Below are 22,407 nucleotides of genomic sequence, written 5' to 3' on the forward strand. Positions count from 1 at the left end.
ACAACAAACACGAACAGTTACTGTTCTGACAAACAAAGTACAGAAGATCAATACCACGTAATATTGAGGAACATACACAAATTCAACATAAATCAAGTAATCACGTAAAACTTCAGGTAAACAAGTTATTGACGCCCCTCCCCCCCCCCCCCCCCCCCAAAAAAAGAATTCATGAGCAGTTTGATTTTTTGTCCAAAAGAACCACTTGCTCAATCGAATTGCTAAAAAAGACGAGTTCCGATTGAAATTAATAGAAAAGACACTCGGATCGTGACGACACATGCGCCAACCGACATGTGGCACCTGCCGCCACGGACGGAGGCAGCAGCACTGCTCACATCATTGTTCATGTGAGGCCCGGTTTACAAGGGATGAAGAGTATTCTTAAAAAAAAGCAGAAAAATTAAAGAAAACTGAATTTCTTTTAGCAGCAAAGATGATCGAGTGTTCTAGCTGGGTGCAAAATTTCAGATTATTTGGTGTATTTTTTTCTGTTTTTTGGTTTTCTTCGAAAATACTGTTCATTTTTGGATGAATAGTAATGTCGACGTATCCGACTGATCAGTGTTGTCACCTCTAGGCGTGGCGTCAGGTGCCACGTTTCAGCTGACGCCTACCAACACGGTCGAGGAGGTCTTTTTTTATCAATTTCATATAAGGAGGGTCTTTTCTAGCAATTCGATTGTGCATGTGGTCTTTTTAACAAAAACTCGACCAATTTCACTACCAAATCAGTTCATTACCTCAGGTTAGAGAAAATTAATAAAGTTTAATGACGAATTTTCACCAGCAAAGTAGTTCACCATACGGTTTTTTTTTTTTAAATCAACAGAGTTCAGGATCAGCTTCTCCACCAAAGTACAGTTGATAATGTCACAAATAGGATAAACACAAAACATTCAGGGAACCACCAAATCAGTTCATCACATTATACGTACATGAGTAAATCAACGAAGTTACAGTTCTTAGAAAAACAAACAAACAGCCATCTGATGGGATTGTTCACGTAGAAGTTACTGTTCTTGCAAGAAGTTAAACTCCAGTTGTAACATCAATAGGATAAGCACACAAAATTCTTCAGAAACTCCATGACGTGATGAAATAGGATAAGCACACAAAATTCTTACTGTGGTGAAATAGGATAAGCACACAAAATTCACGGAACAGCAAGCAAAAATCATCAATCAGTAACTGGCTAACTGCCCGTTCACCAACTCCATGACGTCAAACTGGAGGGGATCAGTCAATTTTTCAGAGAGCTTAAAGCAAAAGCTGTAACTCCATGACGTCTAACTGTCCAGCTTTTTACAGAGAGCTTAAAGCAAAAGCAATGCAGATCAAGGACGAGAAAGGATAGACATGCGAGACTAACTTGAGACAATCAACAAAGATCATAACCAATTTCACTACTAGATTAGGCCAAACTTAAGGAGATCAACAAGGTTTCGTGACAAATTTTAGCACCAAATCAGTTCATGATATGCCAAACTTGAGGAAATCACCAGAATTTCATGACCAATTTCACCACCAAAGCAAGTTCATCACAAGCCGAACATAGAGGAAACTAACAGAGTTCATGACAGACTTCACCGCCAGACCACTACCTAGTCGAACTCGATCCAAGACGCTCAACGAAGCAAAACAAGGAAGAAAGACACCAAAACATGACCACATCAACAAGGCGTCCTCTATGAGCAGTGGAACAAGGAGGACTACTCGACCTTGACGTGGAAGACGTCCTTGCGCTCCTCCTCCAGCTTGAGCAGGGTGACCCAGAGCATGCCATTCTTCATCTCGGCCTTGATCTTGTCCATCTTGTAGGCGTCAGCGGGGATCTCGATGCGGTGGTTGTACCTCGGCACCGCGGAGTCGTTGTCGCCGTCCCAGGGCTGCTTCTCGCCCTCGCCCTTGATCACCAGGATGTTCTTGTCCGCGCGCACCTGGACGTGCTCCTTGGTCAGCCCCGGCATCGGCACCTTGAGGTACACCGCGCCGTCGTCCTCCTTGGCCACCCAGCGTCCGAGCCGCGACGCCCCAGCAGTGGAGGAGAGGCCGGTCTGAGAAAGCAGACGGGCGATGCCGGTCGGCGCGCCGAGCGGGTCGAACACGTCTGCAGAATCGACATCGAGGACGGCAAAAACAGATCAGAACCCTGCCTCGCGATGTGAAGAACGAACGCAAAAGGACGGCAGAGGAGAGGTCACAGGCGGGGAAGACATACCCTGCGAGAATAAGCTGGGGAGGACGAGGTTGCGGTCGTCGTCGTCGTCGTAGCGGATGGCCTCCTTGATTAGGGTGTTGTACGGGCGGCGGTCGGCGGTGATGGCGGTGGTGCTGAGGGGGCAGAAGGCCACGGGAGCACCGGACTTGAGGAGGCTGGCCGGCGCGGCATCCTTGCAAGCGACGGCGGAAGCCATGGTCTCTCTCTCTCTCTCTCTCTTCCCTCTCTTCTCTCTCCCTCTGCTTTCTCTCTCTCTCTCTCTCTCTCTCTCTGCGGTGATGAATTTGGATTCCTGTGGTGACTGGTGAGCGAGACGGGGTGCGAAATGGAGGGGGGTTTTGTAACGGAGGAGCGGGAGAGATTTCTTGGGGGAGGGGATGGTGAACTGGGTTTAGAAGCTTCTCGAGAGATCGGTTGGCGCCTCGAGCATTCCAGAAAGATCGGGAGGCCACTGCTGTACGATTCGTGCTGCTTGATGTACTACGATTAGGGTCACATGGGTGGTTCTAACTTTTGATCTGCTCAGCCATATGTTTTGCTTTTCAAAGTTGGACTACTTTTGCAATGAATTCCTGCCGTTTGGTGGACTTGATTCCTTCGGCCATATGTTTTGCTAGGCTCGCATTGAAGCAAAAGACAGCTGCATTTCATATGCCAATACATTGCCAACCTAATAACACTGTTTGGTTTGCTAAATTCTGCAAGTTCAGATTACACAAGGCTCCTAGGTCCGAAATGACAACATGAAAATAAATATGAAGTAATCGTACTATAAAACCGTGTTAAGTCTACACAATCTATCCTTGTATAATGAACCACTAAATCCAATGTTACACTCTTTTTCGAAAATAATATTGGGCAAACGTCATATTTGTAGCAAGTTCGAGCGAACATTCTACTATGCCATCAGATCAGACGCATGAATCTTAGCCCAGGAAGTATTACCACAGTAGATTCAAAACTCGTAAAATGGACATAAAAAATGGCGTGAACGCTATCCTAACCAAGCAGAGCCGATGGGCCCATCGGACTGGCCACTGGGTAAAGCATCCAAGTGGGAGATATAAGATTGAATCCCAAACCCTCCTTTTATTCTATTTTTAGTTATACAAGGTGCCAAAAATAATAAATATGGCAGATTCAATTAAAAAGTTAACTTACCATATGGCAAATTTTAACCATTTCTTTTGTAATATTCCACATGTCAAGTTTTTTTGTACACATGGAAAAAAGTATTACTTCTCATGGTTCCATAACAAATCATAATATTTTTTTAATTCCAAACATGGCAAACTTAGTCTTTTTGTAATGCTACCATGGCAAGCTTTGGGAATTTTTATCAATTATTTTCATGGTAATTTTGGAATTTGTTTTCTACTTTCGCACATGGCATTTTATTACTAAGAGGATGGCAATTTTATTATTATGTGGGCATGGGAATTTTATTATTGAGAGCAAGGCAATATTATTTATTTTTTTAGATCATACTAACTTCATGGGTGAGATTTCTATGTGTTTTGAAAATGAAAATATAGAGCAAGGCAAACTCCTTGTATGAATCTTTTGACTAATATGCAGACTTGACATGCACAATCTTATTTTCTGTTTTTGTTGGTTTATTTTTTTACATTTATATTGGCCTTTTTGCCATGTCACTATTTTTTTTGGTAGGCTACCATGGCATTTTGTTTGCACTTTTTCAATATTGTTGTCTATGCCTTTTTCAACATGAGAAAATATTTCGTTTTTAGTTGATGGCGTTTTTTTTTAAATTTCAGCTATTTGGGCCAAGCTCTTTTTTCCTCTGCACCATAATTATCTCGGCCAGGTTGGGGGTCACGCAAAAACACGCTTGTAGCAACTAAAAAGGTTTACTCGATCGTCCCTGTCCCAACACACGATTTGTTTCCTGGTGGGTTCCTGACGTCCGCGAGATATTGCGGTTCCTTTTCTAAGAAACACCAAGTGTGTTTACTTCGATCCCCCGGCTGCAATGGCATCTAGCTCGGTCAGGCTAGCGTCAGACTCTTCATCTTTTCCATGTTAGCAGTCGGTGGTCTCTGGTCTAGGCCTCTCACAGTCACGTGGCTCCTCTTGCTCCTCCTTGGGAGGCATTGCGCCACCTAGGGCGGAGGAGCCAACTCAATGGATGGCACACATGGAGGGCTAGAGGAAGCTTGGCAAAAGGGTCGATACATTCGACTAGAGGGGGTGAATAGGAGACTAGACATTTTAATCTCAGATGTTGATTTTAGGAAAAAGACGAATAAATAGAGTTCTCTAGATATATAATTAACTAGATGAACAATCCTATATGGCAAGCAAGCTCAAAGCAAAGTAAGCTAGGGAACAATATAATTGGCAAGCCTAAGAGCATACAAGCCAATGTAAAGTGCGGGAAAGGATTAACCACAAATGAGCCGAAGACATGAATTTTATCCCCGTGTTCACATTTCTTTTGGGAAGTGCTAATTTTCGTTGGAGCCATGCCCGAGCCATGACTTCTAGAACGCCACAAGAGACTCGTTGTATTCTCCTCGGGTCACCCCCTCTCTCCCTTCTGGAACACACCCTTCTCCTTTCTGGAACACACCTCTCTCCTTTTTGTTGATGATGGAGTCATGATCTCTCCTACACACCTAGACTCATCGATGTGACAATAAAATGAAATATTGTGCGGTAACGCTATATACCGGCAGATCCATAGTGACTCGTTGCCATTTGGAGATTAGTGCAACACGGTTTTGTATAAAAATCAAGTCATTTTGCTTAGGAAATACACAACAATACAAAAGGGACAGGGGTCCAGAACATCAACCTTTTATCAGGTGACAACGTGAAGCGTGAGAGAGGCGCACTGCATGCGCAAAGCATTGTCTCCCAACTAAAGACTTCGTTTATTTTTTCTCATATCAGTTTGAGTGACTCATAACTTCATAACCGATGTTCCAATTTTAAAATTTATATATTTGAACTCATGTTGCAAAGACCTTCCAAACAAGACCGATTTTTGATACTTTTTAAATGAGTTTGAAATTGATAAAACATATTTCATATATTTCACTCTATTGAAAACTTGTGAATAAAATGATTTCAATCAGTTTCACAAGCTGACATTTCAATTTTTGTATTTTATTTTCAATTTCAGAAGCTACATTTGACTTGCACTAACTTATTTCAAAGAAAATCACATTTATTTCAATTGCACATTTTTGAAATAACACAATTGACTCCTTTGAAATAAGCCATTAATCATTTTCAAATAATTAGTATCACATGCTGACGTTACATTTCACTCTTCACTAACTTGTTTCACAACAATCACAAATATTTGAACTGCACATTCTTGCAAAAACATATTTCACTCTTTTGAAATAAATTGTTACACATTTGTTAAATCAATTTCACGTGTTGACATTACATTCAATTTCCATTGGCTTTTTTCAAAACATTCACATCTACTTCAATTTATAAAAAAACATATTCCACTCTTTTGAAATAAACTATTACACGTTATCATATATAATCAGTTTCACATATTTGCTATGATTGCGCTCTTCACTCGCGTGATTCACAAAATCAAATCTATTTCAATTGCACATTTTTGTAAAAACATGTCTCACTCTTTTGAAATAAACTGTTACACATTTTCAAAAACTAAATTTCACATGTTCACTTTTCACTGGCTTGTTTCAAAAAAGACAAATCTATTTCAATTATGCATTTTTGAAATATAAACATAATTCTTTTGAAATAAACTGTTACACCTTTCTAAATATCAATTTCACAATTTGACATTTCAGAGTAACACATTTCACTTTTTCAAATTAGTCAAAATGTATCCAAGGTTGATCTTGTTCTAAAGGTCTTTGCGCAAGCAGTTTAAATATAAAAAACTTTTAAAAACAATCTTAAAGTTTAGAAGATACGAGTTATTTTAATTGTATACGATAAAAAAAGTCTACGGATTTGTTTGGGAGAGAGAGAATAACTATATTGACAAAAAGTAGTTGATGAGTACATGGCTACCTTGGATACGACAAAAAATATTAAATATTTGCATATTTGTGAGGTGATTTCTTATAATAATTATTTAATAATTTATTTATATTATCCGGAACAAAAATAGTTCACCTACTTTTACTCCATGCCTAAATGCAGAATTGTCGAACACTTGCACGAACCACATGTGAAGATAAAGAAAGAGGAAATAATTAGATGTTGTTCAAGAAATCATATCACATCAAAGAAAATGATTATGTGTTGTTCAAGAAGTTTTATCACGTCACTTTTAGCTCAAGAGAAGATAAAGTCCAAGTCTCTCATATTCTGGATTGAGATTCACACTGCACACACACCTGTCTCAAAACGTTAACAACGTTTGTATACGAACTCTGAATTGGGTTATTATTTTTTGTTTGAAAGTAGATTTTATCTACATTCCAACCCAACTGAAATCATTTTAAAATTAGTATGCAACATGGAGATAATGACGAAACAATCTGAGATTGCACCAGAATCCAAGTCAAACTATAACTTCAAAGGTGTTGCATCACCTCCACTTGGGTCCATGGGCCTTGTACGACCTAGGATTGGTCTTAGGCTGCCTTGGGATGTCCTCCCTCCTCCTTGCACGTCATCCTTTGCTCCTATATAAGTATATCAACCTATTAGCTTTTTGCTTGAGATTTGTTTAGTTAAAAGTTAGTCATTGCAACTATGTGTACTTCGTTTGTGTTCAACGACCAGACCAAAACCGCTTTTGAATCCCCATTCTTATCAATACTTCATATATATTCGCAATTTTCAGATTGTTTTTATCATATTCTTGCTTGTTCTTCGATTGCTAGCAGAAGAGACCTTCGTGGTCAGGTTGATCGTGCTCCGACGTGGTCAGTAACTTCTTGGAGTTGGTATAGCGATTGCTAAAGCGCAACATCATGCACGTTTGTAGTCGGATCGACAAAGTCGTCTCCACAAAATCGATAGCCACCATCTCATCGAAAGATCGGGACCCTCGCCTCTATCAAGTGGTATCAGTTTTCAGGTTGCTCGATGAGAATTTCCAGTTATACCTAGATTAGGTTTATTTTTCTTACCTATTGCCCAAGAAAAAGCCACAAAATAAGAGTTAAATCTATTCATCCTTTGTCCAAGCCAATCTGAGCCCTTACACTTTTCTTTTTAGTGCTTGCATAGTTGAATTATCGGTTGCATTGTCGTGTCAAGTTGTTGGTCTTAGTGTCTAGTTCCTTTAGAGTTTTGAGTTCAATTCACATTAGTCACACCACCGCTACATCGTCATCCCTCCCGTTCTCCCCCACCACCATACATCAATTTCATCACGTGCACCAATTGTTCATTGTCATTATCATACTTGAGGTCGTTCACATCTGTGCTTGATCCAATCTGCATCTTATTTGGTTGTTAGAGAGAAGAAAAAAAATAAGATAAAAAGAGAGACGAAAAAAATTAAAAAGTGAGAGAAAAAAGGGAGAAGAAAAAAAACAAATTTCAGATCTATCTAGACTCAATCCCGTATTTGAATTCGGATTGGAAACTCTTTTATGCAGTGTTCAGTAAAACAGGTGTTTCTTCCTCATCCGAAGCCTGTTTTGGCTCCACGAGTGCTCAAATTCGAGCTATCGACGAGCCGAATCTGAATAGTTCATCAAGCTAGTACATTATGTCACCTCCAAATCGGCTTCTAAATAGGACTTTTTGCACTTCAAAGGTCGCGAACACAGTTTGTCAATTATTTTTAGGTTCGTTCCCGAATTTTTTGACTCCTGATACGAAATCAAAATTGAGTGATTCTTTTTGTAGTGATAAGTTTGGGTCAGTGGAAATCTTGAGAAAAAATATCACAAAACATTTTTGAAGTAAAACCAAAAACCAATAACTGAAACAGAAGTGTAAAAGTCCAAATTTCGTTGTGTGCACACTCCCAAGTTGCCTTTTCGGACTGCATACCAAAATTATGGTTGGTTTATCATCAAGAAAATCACAAAAAAAATGAAATCACAAAGCACGCGAGATAAACAAGCAAATGCCCATCTCATATGGTTGTTCACACATAAACGCTACAACAACAAAATGAAACAGTTACTATTCTTACAAGAAGTAAACAGAAAACATTCACTGAACCATCAAATCAGTTCATCACATTAAACATGAGAAATATCGAAGCATGAGAAAGTCTGTTCACGCAAAACCGTACAACTACAAACTGAACAGAATATTCAGGGAACAGCAAGCAAAAAAACAATCAGTCAGTAACTGCCCATTCACCAACTCACTTCATGACGTCAAGCTAGGAGATCAATCATTTTATATTTAGAGAATAAGTATGAATGTTTAAAACAATATAGATCAAGAACGAGAAAAGATAGACTAGCTAGACTAGCTTAAGACAATCAAAACAGTTCATCAGGCAAAACTAGAGACAAGCAGCAAATTTTTTTTTTTTTGAAATGAGGCAAAAGACTTGCCATTCTCATTGTTTTTTTTAAATTGCCCCATTCAATAATGGAAAACGGGCCAAAAACGATACAATCCAACCCAAATGACATGGGTACCATCGGCTAACCTGGCCACCAACATGGAACAGAGAGCTGCAAAGAAGAGAAACATCCGCTGAAGAGTCGCAAATGTCATCGTCATCACCGGTTGCCCTTGAACGGACGACTCCGACTTCACTGTAGAGCTCCATCATTGAAGCCAACCCATAAACAGTTGCATAGAAGCCGAGACGGCACATACCAACACAAGGCCACACGCGCGAGCGACCGACAACTCCGATTTTGATGACGAGCCTCACAAGGGAAATATGCAAGACTTGCGCCGATCGTGCCCTCCGCCTCCGACCACTGAGTCTATGTCAACATCGCCGCATGGACCCGCTCCACCGCAGCTTCGACTTCAGAGGAACCAACAAACCCACGAAAGAGCACCATGAACATGTCGGGAAGAACCGACTACCAAAGTCCATGCCGCGACCCAAGCTCCTCCCGACGCCATCATCGTTGCCACAACAGGAACAAGCGCCCCGCCTCAGCAAACCACGCGGCCAAGATGCTGCCATCCACCGGTCTCCCCGTCGTGGCCGGCTCCGAGACGATGCCCAAGGAGGAGAAAGACGAGAAGACGCCTCATCATCCGATCCAGCAGATCTGAGCTATCCCTCCCGAGCCAACGTCATGGGAAGAGGGGCACACTCCAAGACGACGCTTCCAAGAAAGGTCGCGGCACCCGCGGGCGTCGCTGTCGTCGGCTCCGATGAGGATCAGACGAGAATTTCTCCTGGAGATGCACCAACCACCTAGCACCAACGACCAATGTCCACCAACCACCATCCCTGCTGAGAGCAAACTCACTCTCGACGCGGGATCCCTTGATCCACCACACCCGGACGCGCACCACCACCCCGGCCGTAGCCGCCGTCCACCACCACAGCATCAACATGACCACCACCACCGTAGCAACCAACTCTGCGTCGAAGGGGAAAAGCACCTAGGTCGAAGACCAGATCCAGATCGGAGTCACCCAAGCAAGCAGCATAAAAGCTAGCACTAGTAGAAAATAGGGCTTTGGTTCGGGCCTGGCCAGCCCATTAGTCCCGGTTCTTCACGAACCGGGACCCATGGGGGGCATTAGTCCCGGTTCATGAGCCCAAGGGGGCGGCCGGGGCATCGTGGGCATTGGTCCCGGTTCGTGTGGACCCATTTGTCCCGGTTCTAGGCACGAACCGGGACCAATGGGCCGTGCTCCTGGCCCACATCCATTGGTACCGGTTCATGCCTTGAACCGGTTTAGAAGGGGGGCTTTAGCCCCGGTTTATGCCACGAACCGGGACAAATAATTTGCCTATATATACCCATCGCCGCGGCAGAGCACTCTGTTTTTTTCTCGTCGGCGAGGGGAGGGCATTTGGGTGCTCTAGCTTACCTCCTATGCACATGAGGTGTTCGATGAAATGTCCGAGCCACACTAGTTAAGCTTTCTCCTCTCGAAGCTCGACCTCGGAGCTCCATTTTTCCCGAGATTTGTCTAGATTTAGCGGTCCGTCAAGCCCCGGCCCCGTTTTCACCGCTGGGGCACGTCCATGTGTACGTCCGCAATGTCGTGTGCAAGCTCCTCCGCAGACAGTGAGGTAAGTCGATTTGGATTTTCGGTTGACATTGGATTTGGGGATTTCTCATCTAGGGTTTCGCGGGATGGGCTGTAATATGCGCCTTTCTGGCTCGTAGGTGGATGGCTGCGGGATTGTGCAGTTCCAATCCGAATTTTTCATTCCCAATCCAAGTTTCTACGGCCTTGAGGAGCGCTCGAATCACCATTGCCCGGGGCATGGGCTAATTCCTGCTCGTCGTGTTTCTTGGGGTGGAGCAAGCACGGGAAGAAGGTTTTTGGGTTGTCCACTCGATGTAATTCCTCAAAACATCATTTGGTACTCTGTTTTCATCGATTTATTGCAAAGTTATGAATTTCACCTAATTATGTGAACTCTGATTTAATAGCTTCCTCATGAGTGTGATTGGGTTGTTTGGATTGACCCCCCTCCCACTGAGCTAGTGGGGCAAGCTTTTGAGGAGCTCCATGGTGGCCTTGAACGTAGTTGGATCAAAGCTAGTAGGATGGAGAAGAAGGTTATGGATCTGAACAATGAAAACAAGAAAATGCAATTGAAGTTGCAGAAAAGGAATGAGCTCATGGGGACAATGGGTTTTCTCTTTGTTCTTGGCATCATCATTGTGGCTAGTTTAGTTTCTATTTGATCTAAGCAAACCAATTAAGTGGAGTGTGTGTGTTATGTTTCTGCTAGTGTGTTGTGCCCTAGATGTAATTCTATCATTTGTGCACTGTTGTGAACTTGAACAAATGTAATGTTGTGCCCTAGATGTAATGGATATCATGTGTTGTGTTAAAATTGTCACCACTGCCAACTTGGAACCTTTTCAGAGTTCATTTCAAATGCTTTTCAATTTTATGGTCTTATAGCTCAAAATAATCAGTAAATGCATGAAAAATAACAAATGATGTCAGGAAGGGTTGTAAATTGTTGATGTGGCTTTGAATGGTGCATTTTGAACACAGAAAAATATGGAGTTCAAATAAGTTCAAAAAAATGAAATCCCTTTGTAACAGACGAGTTTCTGTATGAAAACAGTGGATCTGAATAATCTTGGGTACACTGACGAACCGTTCGTCCTAGCCAATGATGTGGCACTGGTTATCTATGTGAAGGACATGTCTACCATACCGAGAAAAAGAAAAAAATAAGGAAGCGAATACATCATACGATGAGCCAAAGCGTCACATAGTTCTTTCAGGAAAAAAGGACATCGTGGGAGTGGAGGGCAAGACAGACATGTCCGAAGATTATGAAAAGTTTTATGAAATTCCTCCCTTCAAAGTCAAGGCTGACCCAAGCATCCTGATAAATGATGAAGATTATCCATGGTTACGGCGCAATAAGGAAAGGACACAAGCGAAGAAAAAGTGAAGACTTTTTCCACAACTATTATGATGATACCATGCCAACTTTCAACCTTTTTGTAGTTCATTTGAAATGCATGTTGTAACAGACAAGTTTCCGTATGAAATCCTGATACTTCGAAAGAGATTGTTCGTTTTGTACACGAAGTGCATCCAATTTTTGCCGTAACCCTCTCAACTTTATTGCGTATGCTATGTGGATGAAATGATGATACCATGCCAAAATAAAAGATAGGCGCAATGCTCACCTGCACGTTGCTTAGCTTCAAGCCAACGTGTAGGTGAGCACTGCGCTTCTCCCTTCATCGTCTCTACGCTCAAGGCTTATAAACCGCTGTGAGTGCCTCTCGCTTGGCGAGGTGGGACTAAAAAACAGCTGCAGAAAGAATCAACTAAAAAACTCTTTTACCGGTTCATGCCACGAATCGGTACTAAAAGGTGCTCGTGGGGCCCCAGCCTTAAAACATGTACCAAATAAAATGCCTTTGTAACAGCCTTAGAACCGGTACTAAAGGAATCAACTAAAAAGCTTTTATAAACCTCTAGTATTATTGAAACTAAAATTATATAGAATTTTGTTACAAACTTTAATAGCAAAAAGAATTATCATAAAAGAAAATAAATAAGTAATTAGAATTTTCTTCAAAACATTAAAAGCAAAAAGAATTATCATAAAAGAAAATAAATAAGTAATTAGAATTTTGTTACGAACTTTAATAGCAAAAAGAATTATCGTAAAAGAAAATAAATAAGTAATTAGAAACAAAAAACAAAGCAAAAAATAGGAAAAAAAATTAAAAACAGTGCCACCACGGCCTGCATGTTGGGGAACGCCGCAAGGGAAACAAAAATTTTCCTACGCGCACGAAGACCTATCATGGTGATGTCCATCTACGAGAGGGGATGTGTGATCTACGTACCCTTGTAGACCGTACAGCAGAAGCGTTAGTGAACGCGGTTGATGTAGTGGAACGTCCTCACGTCCCTCGATCCGCCCCGCGATCAGTCCCACGATCTAGTGCCGAACGGACGGCACCTCCGCGTTCACCACACGTACAGCTCGACGATGATCTCGGCCTTCTTGATCCAGCAAGAGAGACGGAGAGGTAGAAGAGTTCTCCGGCAGCGTGACGGCGCTCCGGAGGTTGGTGATGATCTCGTCTCAGCAGGGCTCCACCCGAGCTCCGCAGAAACGCGATCTAGAGGAAAAACCGTGGAGGTATGTGGTCGGGCTGCCGTGGAAAAGTTGTCTCAAATCAGCCCTAAAACCTCCGTATATATAGGTGGGAGAGGGGGGACCTTGCCTTGGGGCTCAAGGAGCCCCAAGGGGGTCGACCGAGCCAAAGGGGGGAAGGACTCCCCCCCAAACCGAGTCCTACTTGGTTTGGTGGGTGGAGTCCTTCTTTCCTTTCCCACCTCCTCCTTTTTTTCTCTTTGATTTTTCTTCCAATGCGCATAGGAGCCTTTTGGGCTGTCCCACCAGCCCACTAAGGGCTGGTGCGCCACCCTCCAGGCCTATGGGCTTCCCCGGGGTGGGTTGCCCCCCCCCCCCGGTGAACTCCCGGAACCCATTCGTCATTCCCGGTACATTCCCGGTAACTCGAAAACCTTCCGGTAATCAAATGAGGTCATCCTATAAATCAATCTTCGTTTCCGGACCATTCCGGAAACCCTCGTGACATCCGTGATCTCATCCGGGACTCCGAACAACATTCGGTAACCAACCATATAACTCAAATACGCATAAAACAACGTCGAACCTTAAGTGTGCAGACCCTGCAGGTTCGAGAACTATGTAGACATGACCCGAGAGACTCCTCGGTCAATATCCAATAGCGGGACCTGGATGCCCATATTGGATCCTACATATTCTACGAAGATCTTATCGTTTGAACCTCAGTGCCAAGGATTCGTATAATCCCGTATGTCATTCCTTTGTCCTTCGGTATGTTACTTGCTCGAGATTCGATCGTCAGTATCCGCATACCTATTTCAATCTCGTTTACCGGCAAGTCTCTTTACTCGTTCCGTAATACAAGATCCCGCAACTTACACTAAGTTACATTGCTTGCAAGGCTTGTGTGTGATGTTGTATTACCGAGTGGGCCCCGAGATACCTCTCCGTCACACGGAGTGACAAATCCCAGTCTTGATCCATACTAACTCAACTAACACCTTCGGAGATACCTGTAGAGCATCTTTATAGTCACCCAGTTACGTTGCGACCTTTGATACACACAAAGCATTCCTCCGGTGTCAGTGAGTTATATGATATCATGGTCATAGGAATAAATACTTGACACGCAGAAAACAGTAGCAACAAAATGACACGATCAACATGCTACGTCTATTTGTTTGGGTCTAGTCCATCACGTGATTCTCCCAATGACGTGATCCTGTTATCAAGCAACAACACCTTGTTCATAATAAGAAGACACTGACTATCATCGATCAACTGGCTAGCCAACTAGAGGCATGCTAGGGACGGTGTTTTGTCTATGTATCCACACATGTAAATGAGTCTTCATTCAATACAATTATAGCATGGATAATAAACTATTATCTTGATACAGGAATTATAATAATAACTATATTTATTATTGCCTCTAGGGCATAATTCCAACAGTCTCCCACTTGCACTAGAGTCAATAATCTAGCCCTCACATCATCATGCGAATTACATTGTAATAAATCTAACACCCATACAGTTCTGGTGTTGATCATGCTTTGGCCGTGGAAGAGGTTTAGTCAGCAAGTCTGCTACATTCAGATCCGTGTGCACTTTGCATATATTTACGTCCTCTCCTTCGACGTAGTCGCGGATGAGGTTGAAGCGTCGTTTGATGTGTCTGGACTTCTTGTGAAACCGTGGTTCCTTTGCTAAGGCAATGGCACCCGTGTTGTCACAGAACAAGGTTATTGGATTCAGTGCGCTTGGCACCACTCCAAGATCCGTCATGAACTGCTTCATCCAGACACCCTCCTTAGCCGCCTCCGAGGCAGCCATGTACTCCGCTTCACATGTAGAATCTGCTACGACGCTTTGCTTGGAACTACACCAGCTTACCGCACCCCCATTAAGAATAAATATGTATCCGGTTTGCGACTTAGCGTCGTCCGGATCTGTGTCAAAGCTTGCATCAACGTAACCTTTTACGGCGAGCTCTTCGTCACCTCCATACACGAGAAACATCTCCTTAGACCTTTTCATGTACTTCAGGATATTCTTGACCGTTGTCCAGTGATCCACTCCTGGATTACTCTGGAACCTACCTGCCATACTTATGGCCAGGCTAACGTCCGGTCTAATGCACAACATTGCATACATGATAGAACCTATGGCTGAAGCATAGGGGATGGAGCGCATATGCTCTCTATCTTCATCAGTTGTTGGGCACTGAGTCTTACTCAATCTCGTACCTTGTAAAACTGGCAAGAACCCCTTCTTGGACTGTTCCATTTTGAACCTCTTCAAAACTTTATCAAGGTATGTGCTTTGTGAAAGTCCTATAAGGCGTTTTGATCTATCCCTATAGATCTTAATGCCTAGAATGTAAGCAGCTTCTCCTAGGTCCTTCATAGAGAAACTTTTATTCAAGTAATCCTTTATGCTCTCCAAAAACTCTACGTTGTTTCCAATCAGCAATATGTCATCCACATATAATATTAGAAACGCCACAGAGCTCCCACTCACTTTCTTGTAAATACAAGATTCTCCAACCACTTGTATAAACCAAATGCTTTCATCACCTCATCAAAGCGTTTGTTCCAACTCCGAGATGCTTGCACCAGTCCATAAATGGATCGTTGGAGCTTGCACACCTTGTTAGCATTCTTAGGATCGACAAAACCTTCGGGTTGCATCATATACAATTCTTCCTTAAGGAAACCGTTAAGGAACGCCGTTTTGACATCCATCTGCCAGATTTCATAACCGAAAAATGCAGCTATTGCTAACATGATTCTGACGGACTTAAGCATCGCTACGGGTGAGAATGTCTCATCGTAGTCAACTCCTTGAACTTGTGAAAAACCCTTTGCCACAAGTCGAGCTTTATAAACGGTCACATTGCCGTCAGCGTCCGTCTTCCTCTTAAAGATCCATTTGTTCTGAATAGCCTTGCGGCCCTCAGGCAGTACCTCCAAAGTCCACACTTTGTTCTCATACATGGATCCTATCTCGGACTTCATGGCTTCTAGCCATTTGTTGGAATCTGGGCCCACCATTGCTTCTTCATAATTTGCAGGTTCATTGTTGTCCAACAACATGATTGATAAGACGGGATTACTGTACCACTCTGGAGCAGCACGTGGTCTAGTCGACCTGCGTGGTTCGACAGAAACTTGAACCGGAGTTTCATGATCATCATCATTAACTTCCTCCTCAACCGGCGTCGCAACGACAGAGGTTTGCCCTTGCCCTGCGCCACCATCCAGAGGGATGAGAAATTCGACAACCTCGTCAAGTTCTATCTTCCTCCCACTCAATTCTCTCGAGAGAAACTCCTTCTCGAGAAAAGCTCCGTTTTTAGCAACAAACACTTTGCCCTCGGATTTGAGATAGAAGGTGTACCCAACTGTCTCTTTTGGGTAACCTATGAAGATGCACTTTTCCTCTTTGGGTTCCAGCTTTTCACGCTGAAGCTTTTTGACATAAGCATCACATCCCCAAACTTTAAGAAACGACAACTTTGGCCTTTTTCCATACCACAGTTCGTATGGTGTCGTCTCAACGGATTTTGATGGTGCCCTATTTAAAGTGAATGCAGTTGTTTCTAATGCATAACCCCAAAACGATAACGGCAAATCGGTAAGAGACATCATAGATCGCACCATCTCTAATAAAGTACGATTACGAAGTTCGGACACACCATTACGCTGTGGTGTTCCAGGCGGTGTCAGCTGTGAAACAATTCCACATTGTCTTAAGTGAGCACCAAACTCGAAACTCAGATATTGATCCCCACGATCAGACCGTAGGAACTTGATCTTCTTGTTACGATGATTTTCAACTTCACTCTGAAATTGCTTGAACTTTTCAAATGCTTCAGACTTGTGCTTCATTAAGTAGACATAACCATATCTACTCAAATCGTCAGTGAAGGTGAGAAAATAACAATATCCGCCGCGTGCCTCTACGCTCATCGGACCACACACATCGGTATGTATGATTTCCAACAAGTCACTTGCACGCTCCATTGTTCCGGAGAACGGAGTTTTAGTCATCTTGCCCATGAGGCATGGTTCGCACGTGTCAAGTGAATCAAAGTCAAGTGACTCCAAAAGTCCATCGGCATGGAGTTTCTTCATGCGCTTTACACCAATATGACCTAAGCGGCAGTGCCACAAAAATATGGCGCTATCATTGTTAACTCTAACTCTTTTGGTCTCAATGTTATGTATGTGTGTATTGCTATCAAGATTCAATATGAACAATCCTCTCACATTGGGTGCATGACCATAAAAGATGTTACTCATAGAAATAGAACAACCATTATTCTCTGACTTAAAAGAGTAACCGTCTCGCAATAAACAAGATCCAGATATAAAGTTCATGCTCAACGCAGGCACTAAATAACAATGATTCAAGTTCATAACTAATCCTGATGGTAACTGAAGTGAAACTGTGCCGACGGCGATTGCATCAACCTTGGAACCATTTCCTACGCGCATCGTCACTTCATCTTTCGCCAGCCTTCGTCTATTCCGCAGTTCCTATTTCGAGTTGCAAATATGAGCAACATAACCGGTATCGAATACCCAGGCACTACTACGAGAGCCGGTTAAGTACACATCAATAACATGTATATCAAATATACCTGATTTTTCTTTGGCCGCCTTCTTATCTGCCAGATACTTGGGGCAATTGCGCCTCCAGTGACCCATACCCTTGCAATAGTAACACTCTGTTTCAGGCTTAGGTACAGCTTTGGGTTTCTTCGTCGGATTGGCAACAGGCTTGCCGCTCTTCTTTGAATTACCCTTCTTGCCTTTGTCGTTTCTCTTGAAACTAGTGGTCTTATTCACCATCAACACTTGATGCTCTTTACGAAGTTCAGACTCTGCGACTTTCAGCATCGCAAACAACTCGCGGGGTGATTTGTTCATCCCTTGCATGTTGTAGTTCAACACAAAGCCTTTATAGCTTGGCGGCAATGATTGAAGGATTCTGTCAGTGATAGCCTCTTGCGGGAGTTCAATCCCCATCTCAGCTAGACGGTTTGAGTACCCAGACATTTTGAGCACATGTTCACTAACAGACGAGTTCTCCTCCATCTTGCAAGCATAGAATTTATCGGAGGTCTCATACCTCTCGATCCGTGCGTTCTTCTGAAAGATAAACTTCAACTCCTGGAACATCTCAAATGCTCCATGACGCTCAAAGCGACGTTGAAGTCCCGGTTCTAAGCCATACAAGACTGCACATTGAACTACGGAGTAGTCCTCCTTACGTGCTAACCAAGCGTTCTTAACATCCTGATCAGCCGTAGCGGGTGGTTCATCTCCTAGCGCAGCATTAAGGACATAATCCTTCTTCCCAGCTTGTAAGATTAGCTTAAGATTACGAGCCCAGTCTACAAAGTTGCTTCCATCATCTTTCAACTTAGCTTTCTCTAGGAACGTATTAAAATTCAGGGTGACTGTCGCGTGAGCCATGATCTACAACACAAATATATTCAAAGTGGACTTAGACTATGTTCAAGATAATTAGAGTTTAACTTAATCAAATTATTCGCTAAACTCCCACTCAAAAAGTACATCTCTCTAGTCATTTGAGTGGTTCATGATCCACTTACACTAGCTCAAGTCCGATCATCACGTGAGTTGAGTATAGTTTCAGTGGTAAGCATCCATATGCTAATCATATCATCTATATGATTCATGATCGACCTTTCGGTCTCATGTGTTCCGAGGCCATGTCTGCACATGCTAGGCTCGTCAAGCTTAACCCGAGTGTTCCGCGTGCGCAACTGTTTTGCACCCGTTGTATGTGAACGTTGAGTCTATCACACCCGATCATCACGTGGTGTCTCGAAACGACGAACTGTAGCAACGGTGCACAGTCGGGGAGAACACAAGTTCGTCTTGAAATTTTAGTGAGAGATCACCTCATAATGCTACCGTCGTTCTAAGCAAAATAAGGTGCATAAAAGGATTAACATCACATGCAATTCATAAGTGACATGATATGGCCATCATCACGTGCTTCTTGATCTCCATCACCAAAGCACCGGCACGATCTTCTTGTCACCGGCGCCACACCATGATCTCCATCAACGTGTCGCCATCGGGGTTGTCGTGGTACTCATGCTATTGCTACTAAAGCTACATCCTAGCAAAATAGTAAACGCATCTGCAAGCACAAACATTAGTATAAAGACAACCATGTGGCTCCTGCCGGTTGCCGTACCATCGACGTGCAAGTCGATATTATCTATTACAACATGATCATCTCATACATCCAATATATCACATCACATCGTTGGCCATATCACATCACAAGCATACCCTGCAAAAATAAGTTAGACGTCCTCTAATTTTGTTGTTGCATGTTTTACGTGGTGACCATGGGTATCTAGTAGGATCGCATCTTACTTACGCAAACACCACAACGGAGATATATGAGTTGCTATTTAACCTCATCCAAGGACCTCCTCGGTCAAATCCGATTCAACTAAAGTTGGATAAACCGACACTTGCCAGTCATCTTTGAGCAACGGGGTTACTCGTAGCGATGAAACCAGTCTCTCGTAAGCGTACGAGTAATGTCGGTCCAAGCCGCTTCAATCCAAAAATACCGCGGAATCAAGAAAAGACTAAGGAGGGCAGCAAAACGCACATCACCGCCCACAAAAACTTTTGTGTTCTACTCGAGAAGACATCTACGCATGAACCTAGCTCATGATGCCACTGTTGGGGAACGCCGCATGGGAAACAAAAATTTTCCTACTCGCACGAAGACCTATCATGGTGATGTCCATCTACGAGAGGGGATGTGTGATCTACGTACCCTAGTAGACCGTACCGCAGAAGCGTTAGTGAACGCGGTTGATGTAGTGGAACGCCCTCACGTCCCTCGATCCGCCCCGCGAACCGTCCCGCGATCAGTCCCACGATCTAGTGCCGAACGGACGGCACCTCCGCGTTCAGCACACGTACAGCTCGGCGATGATCTCGGCCTTCTTGATCCAGCAAGAAAGACGGAGAGGTAGAAGAGTTCTCCGGCAGCGTGACGGCGCTCCGGAGGTTGGTGATGATCTCGTCTCAGTAGGGCTCCGCCCAAGCTCCGCAGAAACGCGATCTAGAGGAAAAACCGTGGAGGTATGTGGTCAGGCTGCCGTGGAAAAGTCGTCTCAAATCAGCCCTAAAACCTCCGTATATATAGGTGGGAGAGGGGGGACCTTGCCTTGGGTCTCAAGGAGCCCCAAGGGGGTCGGCCGAGCCAAAGGGGGGAAGGACTCCCCCCCAAACCGAGTCCTACTTGGTTTGGTGGGTGGAGTCCTTCTTTCCTTTCCCACCTCCTCCTTTTTTTTTCTTTTCTCTTTGATTTTTCTTCCAATGCGCATAGGGCCCTTTTGGGCTGCCCCACCAGCCCACTAAGGGCTGGTGCGCCACCCTCAAGGCCTATGGGCTTCCCCGGGGTGGGTTGCCCCCCCCCCCCCCGGTGAACTCCCGAAACCCATTCGTCATTCCCGGTAACTCCGAAAACGGACTCCGAACAACATTCGGTAACCAACCATATAACTCAAATACGCATAAAACAACGTCGAACCTTAAGTGTGCAGACCCTGCGGGTTCGAGAACTATGTAGACATGACCCGAGAGACTCCTCGGTCAATATCCAATAGCGGGACCTGGATGCCCATATTGGATCCTACATATTCTACGAAGATCTTATCGTTTGAACCTCAGTGCCAAGGATTCATATAATCCCGTATGTCATTCCCTTTGTCCTTCGGTATGTTACTTGCCCGAGATTCGATCGTCAGTATCCGCATACCTATTTCAATCTCGTTTACCGGCAAGTCTCTTTACTCGTTCCGTAATACAAGATCCCGCAACTTACACTAAGTTACATTGTTTACAAGGCTTGTGTGTGATGCTGTATTACCGAGTGGGCCCCGAGATACCTCGCCGTCACACGGAGTGACAAATCCCAGTCTTGATCCATACTAACTCAACTAACACCTTCGGAGATACCTGTAGAGCATCTTTATAGTCACCGAGTTACGTTGCGACGTTTGATACACACAAAGTATTCCTCCGGTGTTAGTGAGTTATATGATCTCATGGTCATAGGAACAAATACTTGACACGCAGAAAACAGTAGCAACAAAATGACACGATCAACATGCTACGTCTATTAGTTTGGGTCTAGTCCATCACGTGATTCTCCTAATGACGTGATCCAGTTATCAAGCAACAACACCTTGTTCATAATCAGAAGACACTGACTATCTTTGATCAACTGGCTAGCCAACTAGAGGCTTGCTAGGGACAGTGTTTTGTCTATGCATCCACACATGTAAATGAGTCTTCATTCAATACAATTATAGCATGGATAATAAACGATTATCATGATACAGGAATTATAATAATAACTATATTTATTATTGCCTCTAGGGCATAATTCCAATACTGCATACGACTAGAAACCGATTACTAGCGCCAGGATGCAGGCCCGCAGTAGGCCCAATAGGCCCACAAGCATATAGAGTGATTTTAGGTCCGTAAGCCTGGAGTAGAGAGGAGCTCAAAGTGGTTGGTTCGGCAGGGCTTATAAACCACTCCGAGCCCCTCTCGGCTTGCGAGGTGGGACTAAACATAGCACCGCACCGCGCCAGCACACGCCTTTTGGTCCCGGTTGGTGCCACCAACCGGGACTAAAGGGGTGCATTGGTACCGGTTTGAGGCACCAACCGGGACCAAAGGTCTCTGTTTCCCGCCCTTTGGGCTGCTGAAAAGAGGCCTTTGGTCCTGGTTTGTGGCACCAACCGGGACCAAAGGTCTCTGTTTCCCGCCCTTTGGGCTGCTGAAAAGAGGCCTTTGGTCCCGGTTTGTGGCACCAACCGGGACTGAAGGGGTGCATTGGTCCCGGTTGGTGCCATGAACCGGGACCAATGCTGTGTCTATATAAGCAGCACTCGCGAAAATTTGGTTCAGTTCGTTCTTCCCCGCCGCCCGACGCCGCCAAGCTGCCCGTCCGTCTCCGCCTCATCGTCGCCGTCGTCGCCCCGCGCCGTCCCGCGCCGCCCCGATGTCGTCGCCGCCCCCCACCCCGTGCCCCGCGACGCCGCCGTCCCCTGCCCGTCGCCGCCCCGCCCCGGCCCGCGCTGCACCTCACCGTCGACCGTCGCCGCGCCGCCCCACCCCGCGCCGCACCTCGCCCTCGCCGTCGCCGTCCCCGACACCGTCGCCGTGAGCAAAGATTTTTTTTTCTGTTAAAAGATTTTTTTTTGATGATGTTATTGTTGAATATGCATGTTTGTATGTTCATATATATGCAAAGATCGAATATTTCAATTTTTTATGATTTTTTTCTGTTCATAGAATTTTTATGATTTTTTTCTCCTGTAATTTTGTTCATAGAATTTTAATGATTTTTTTTTCATAGTATTTTCTTTGTCAATTTATGTATATGTTCATATTGTGTATGTATAGGAAAATTGTGCATGATCAAAGTCACT

At 44.0% G+C, this 22,407-nt stretch overlaps 1 protein-coding gene across 1 annotated transcript; it reads right to left on the bottom strand.

Annotated features, from left to right (window-relative positions):
• Positions 1-1,443: 1,443 nt before the first annotated feature.
• LOC123408570 (26.2 kDa heat shock protein, mitochondrial-like) lies at positions 1,444-2,506 on the bottom strand. Its single transcript, XM_045101646.1, has 2 exons — positions 2,222-2,506; positions 1,444-2,110 (listed from the first exon to the last, which is right to left on the bottom strand). The coding sequence occupies exons 1-2, from the start codon at positions 2,415-2,417 to the stop codon at positions 1,713-1,715; spliced, it is 594 nt and encodes a 197-aa protein (XP_044957581.1). The 5' UTR covers positions 2,418-2,506; the 3' UTR covers positions 1,444-1,712.
• Between the last annotated feature and the right edge of the window lie 19,901 nt (positions 2,507-22,407).

This window comes from Hordeum vulgare, chromosome 7H (assembly GCF_904849725.1).
Source record: "Hordeum vulgare subsp. vulgare chromosome 7H, MorexV3_pseudomolecules_assembly, whole genome shotgun sequence".
Taxonomy (NCBI): domain Eukaryota; kingdom Viridiplantae; phylum Streptophyta; class Magnoliopsida; order Poales; family Poaceae; genus Hordeum; species Hordeum vulgare.

Bases quoted from the DNA above. Each gene is read 5' to 3' on its own strand.
- LOC123408570 (XM_045101646.1), bottom strand. From the start codon at position 2,417: ATGGCTTCCGCCGTCGCTTGCAAGGATGCCGCGCCGGCCAGCCTCCTC. The intron at 2,111-2,221 runs GTATGTCTTCCC...TCGATTCTGCAG, and splicing joins CCCCAGCTTATTCTCGCAGG to ACGTGTTCGACCCGCTCGGC.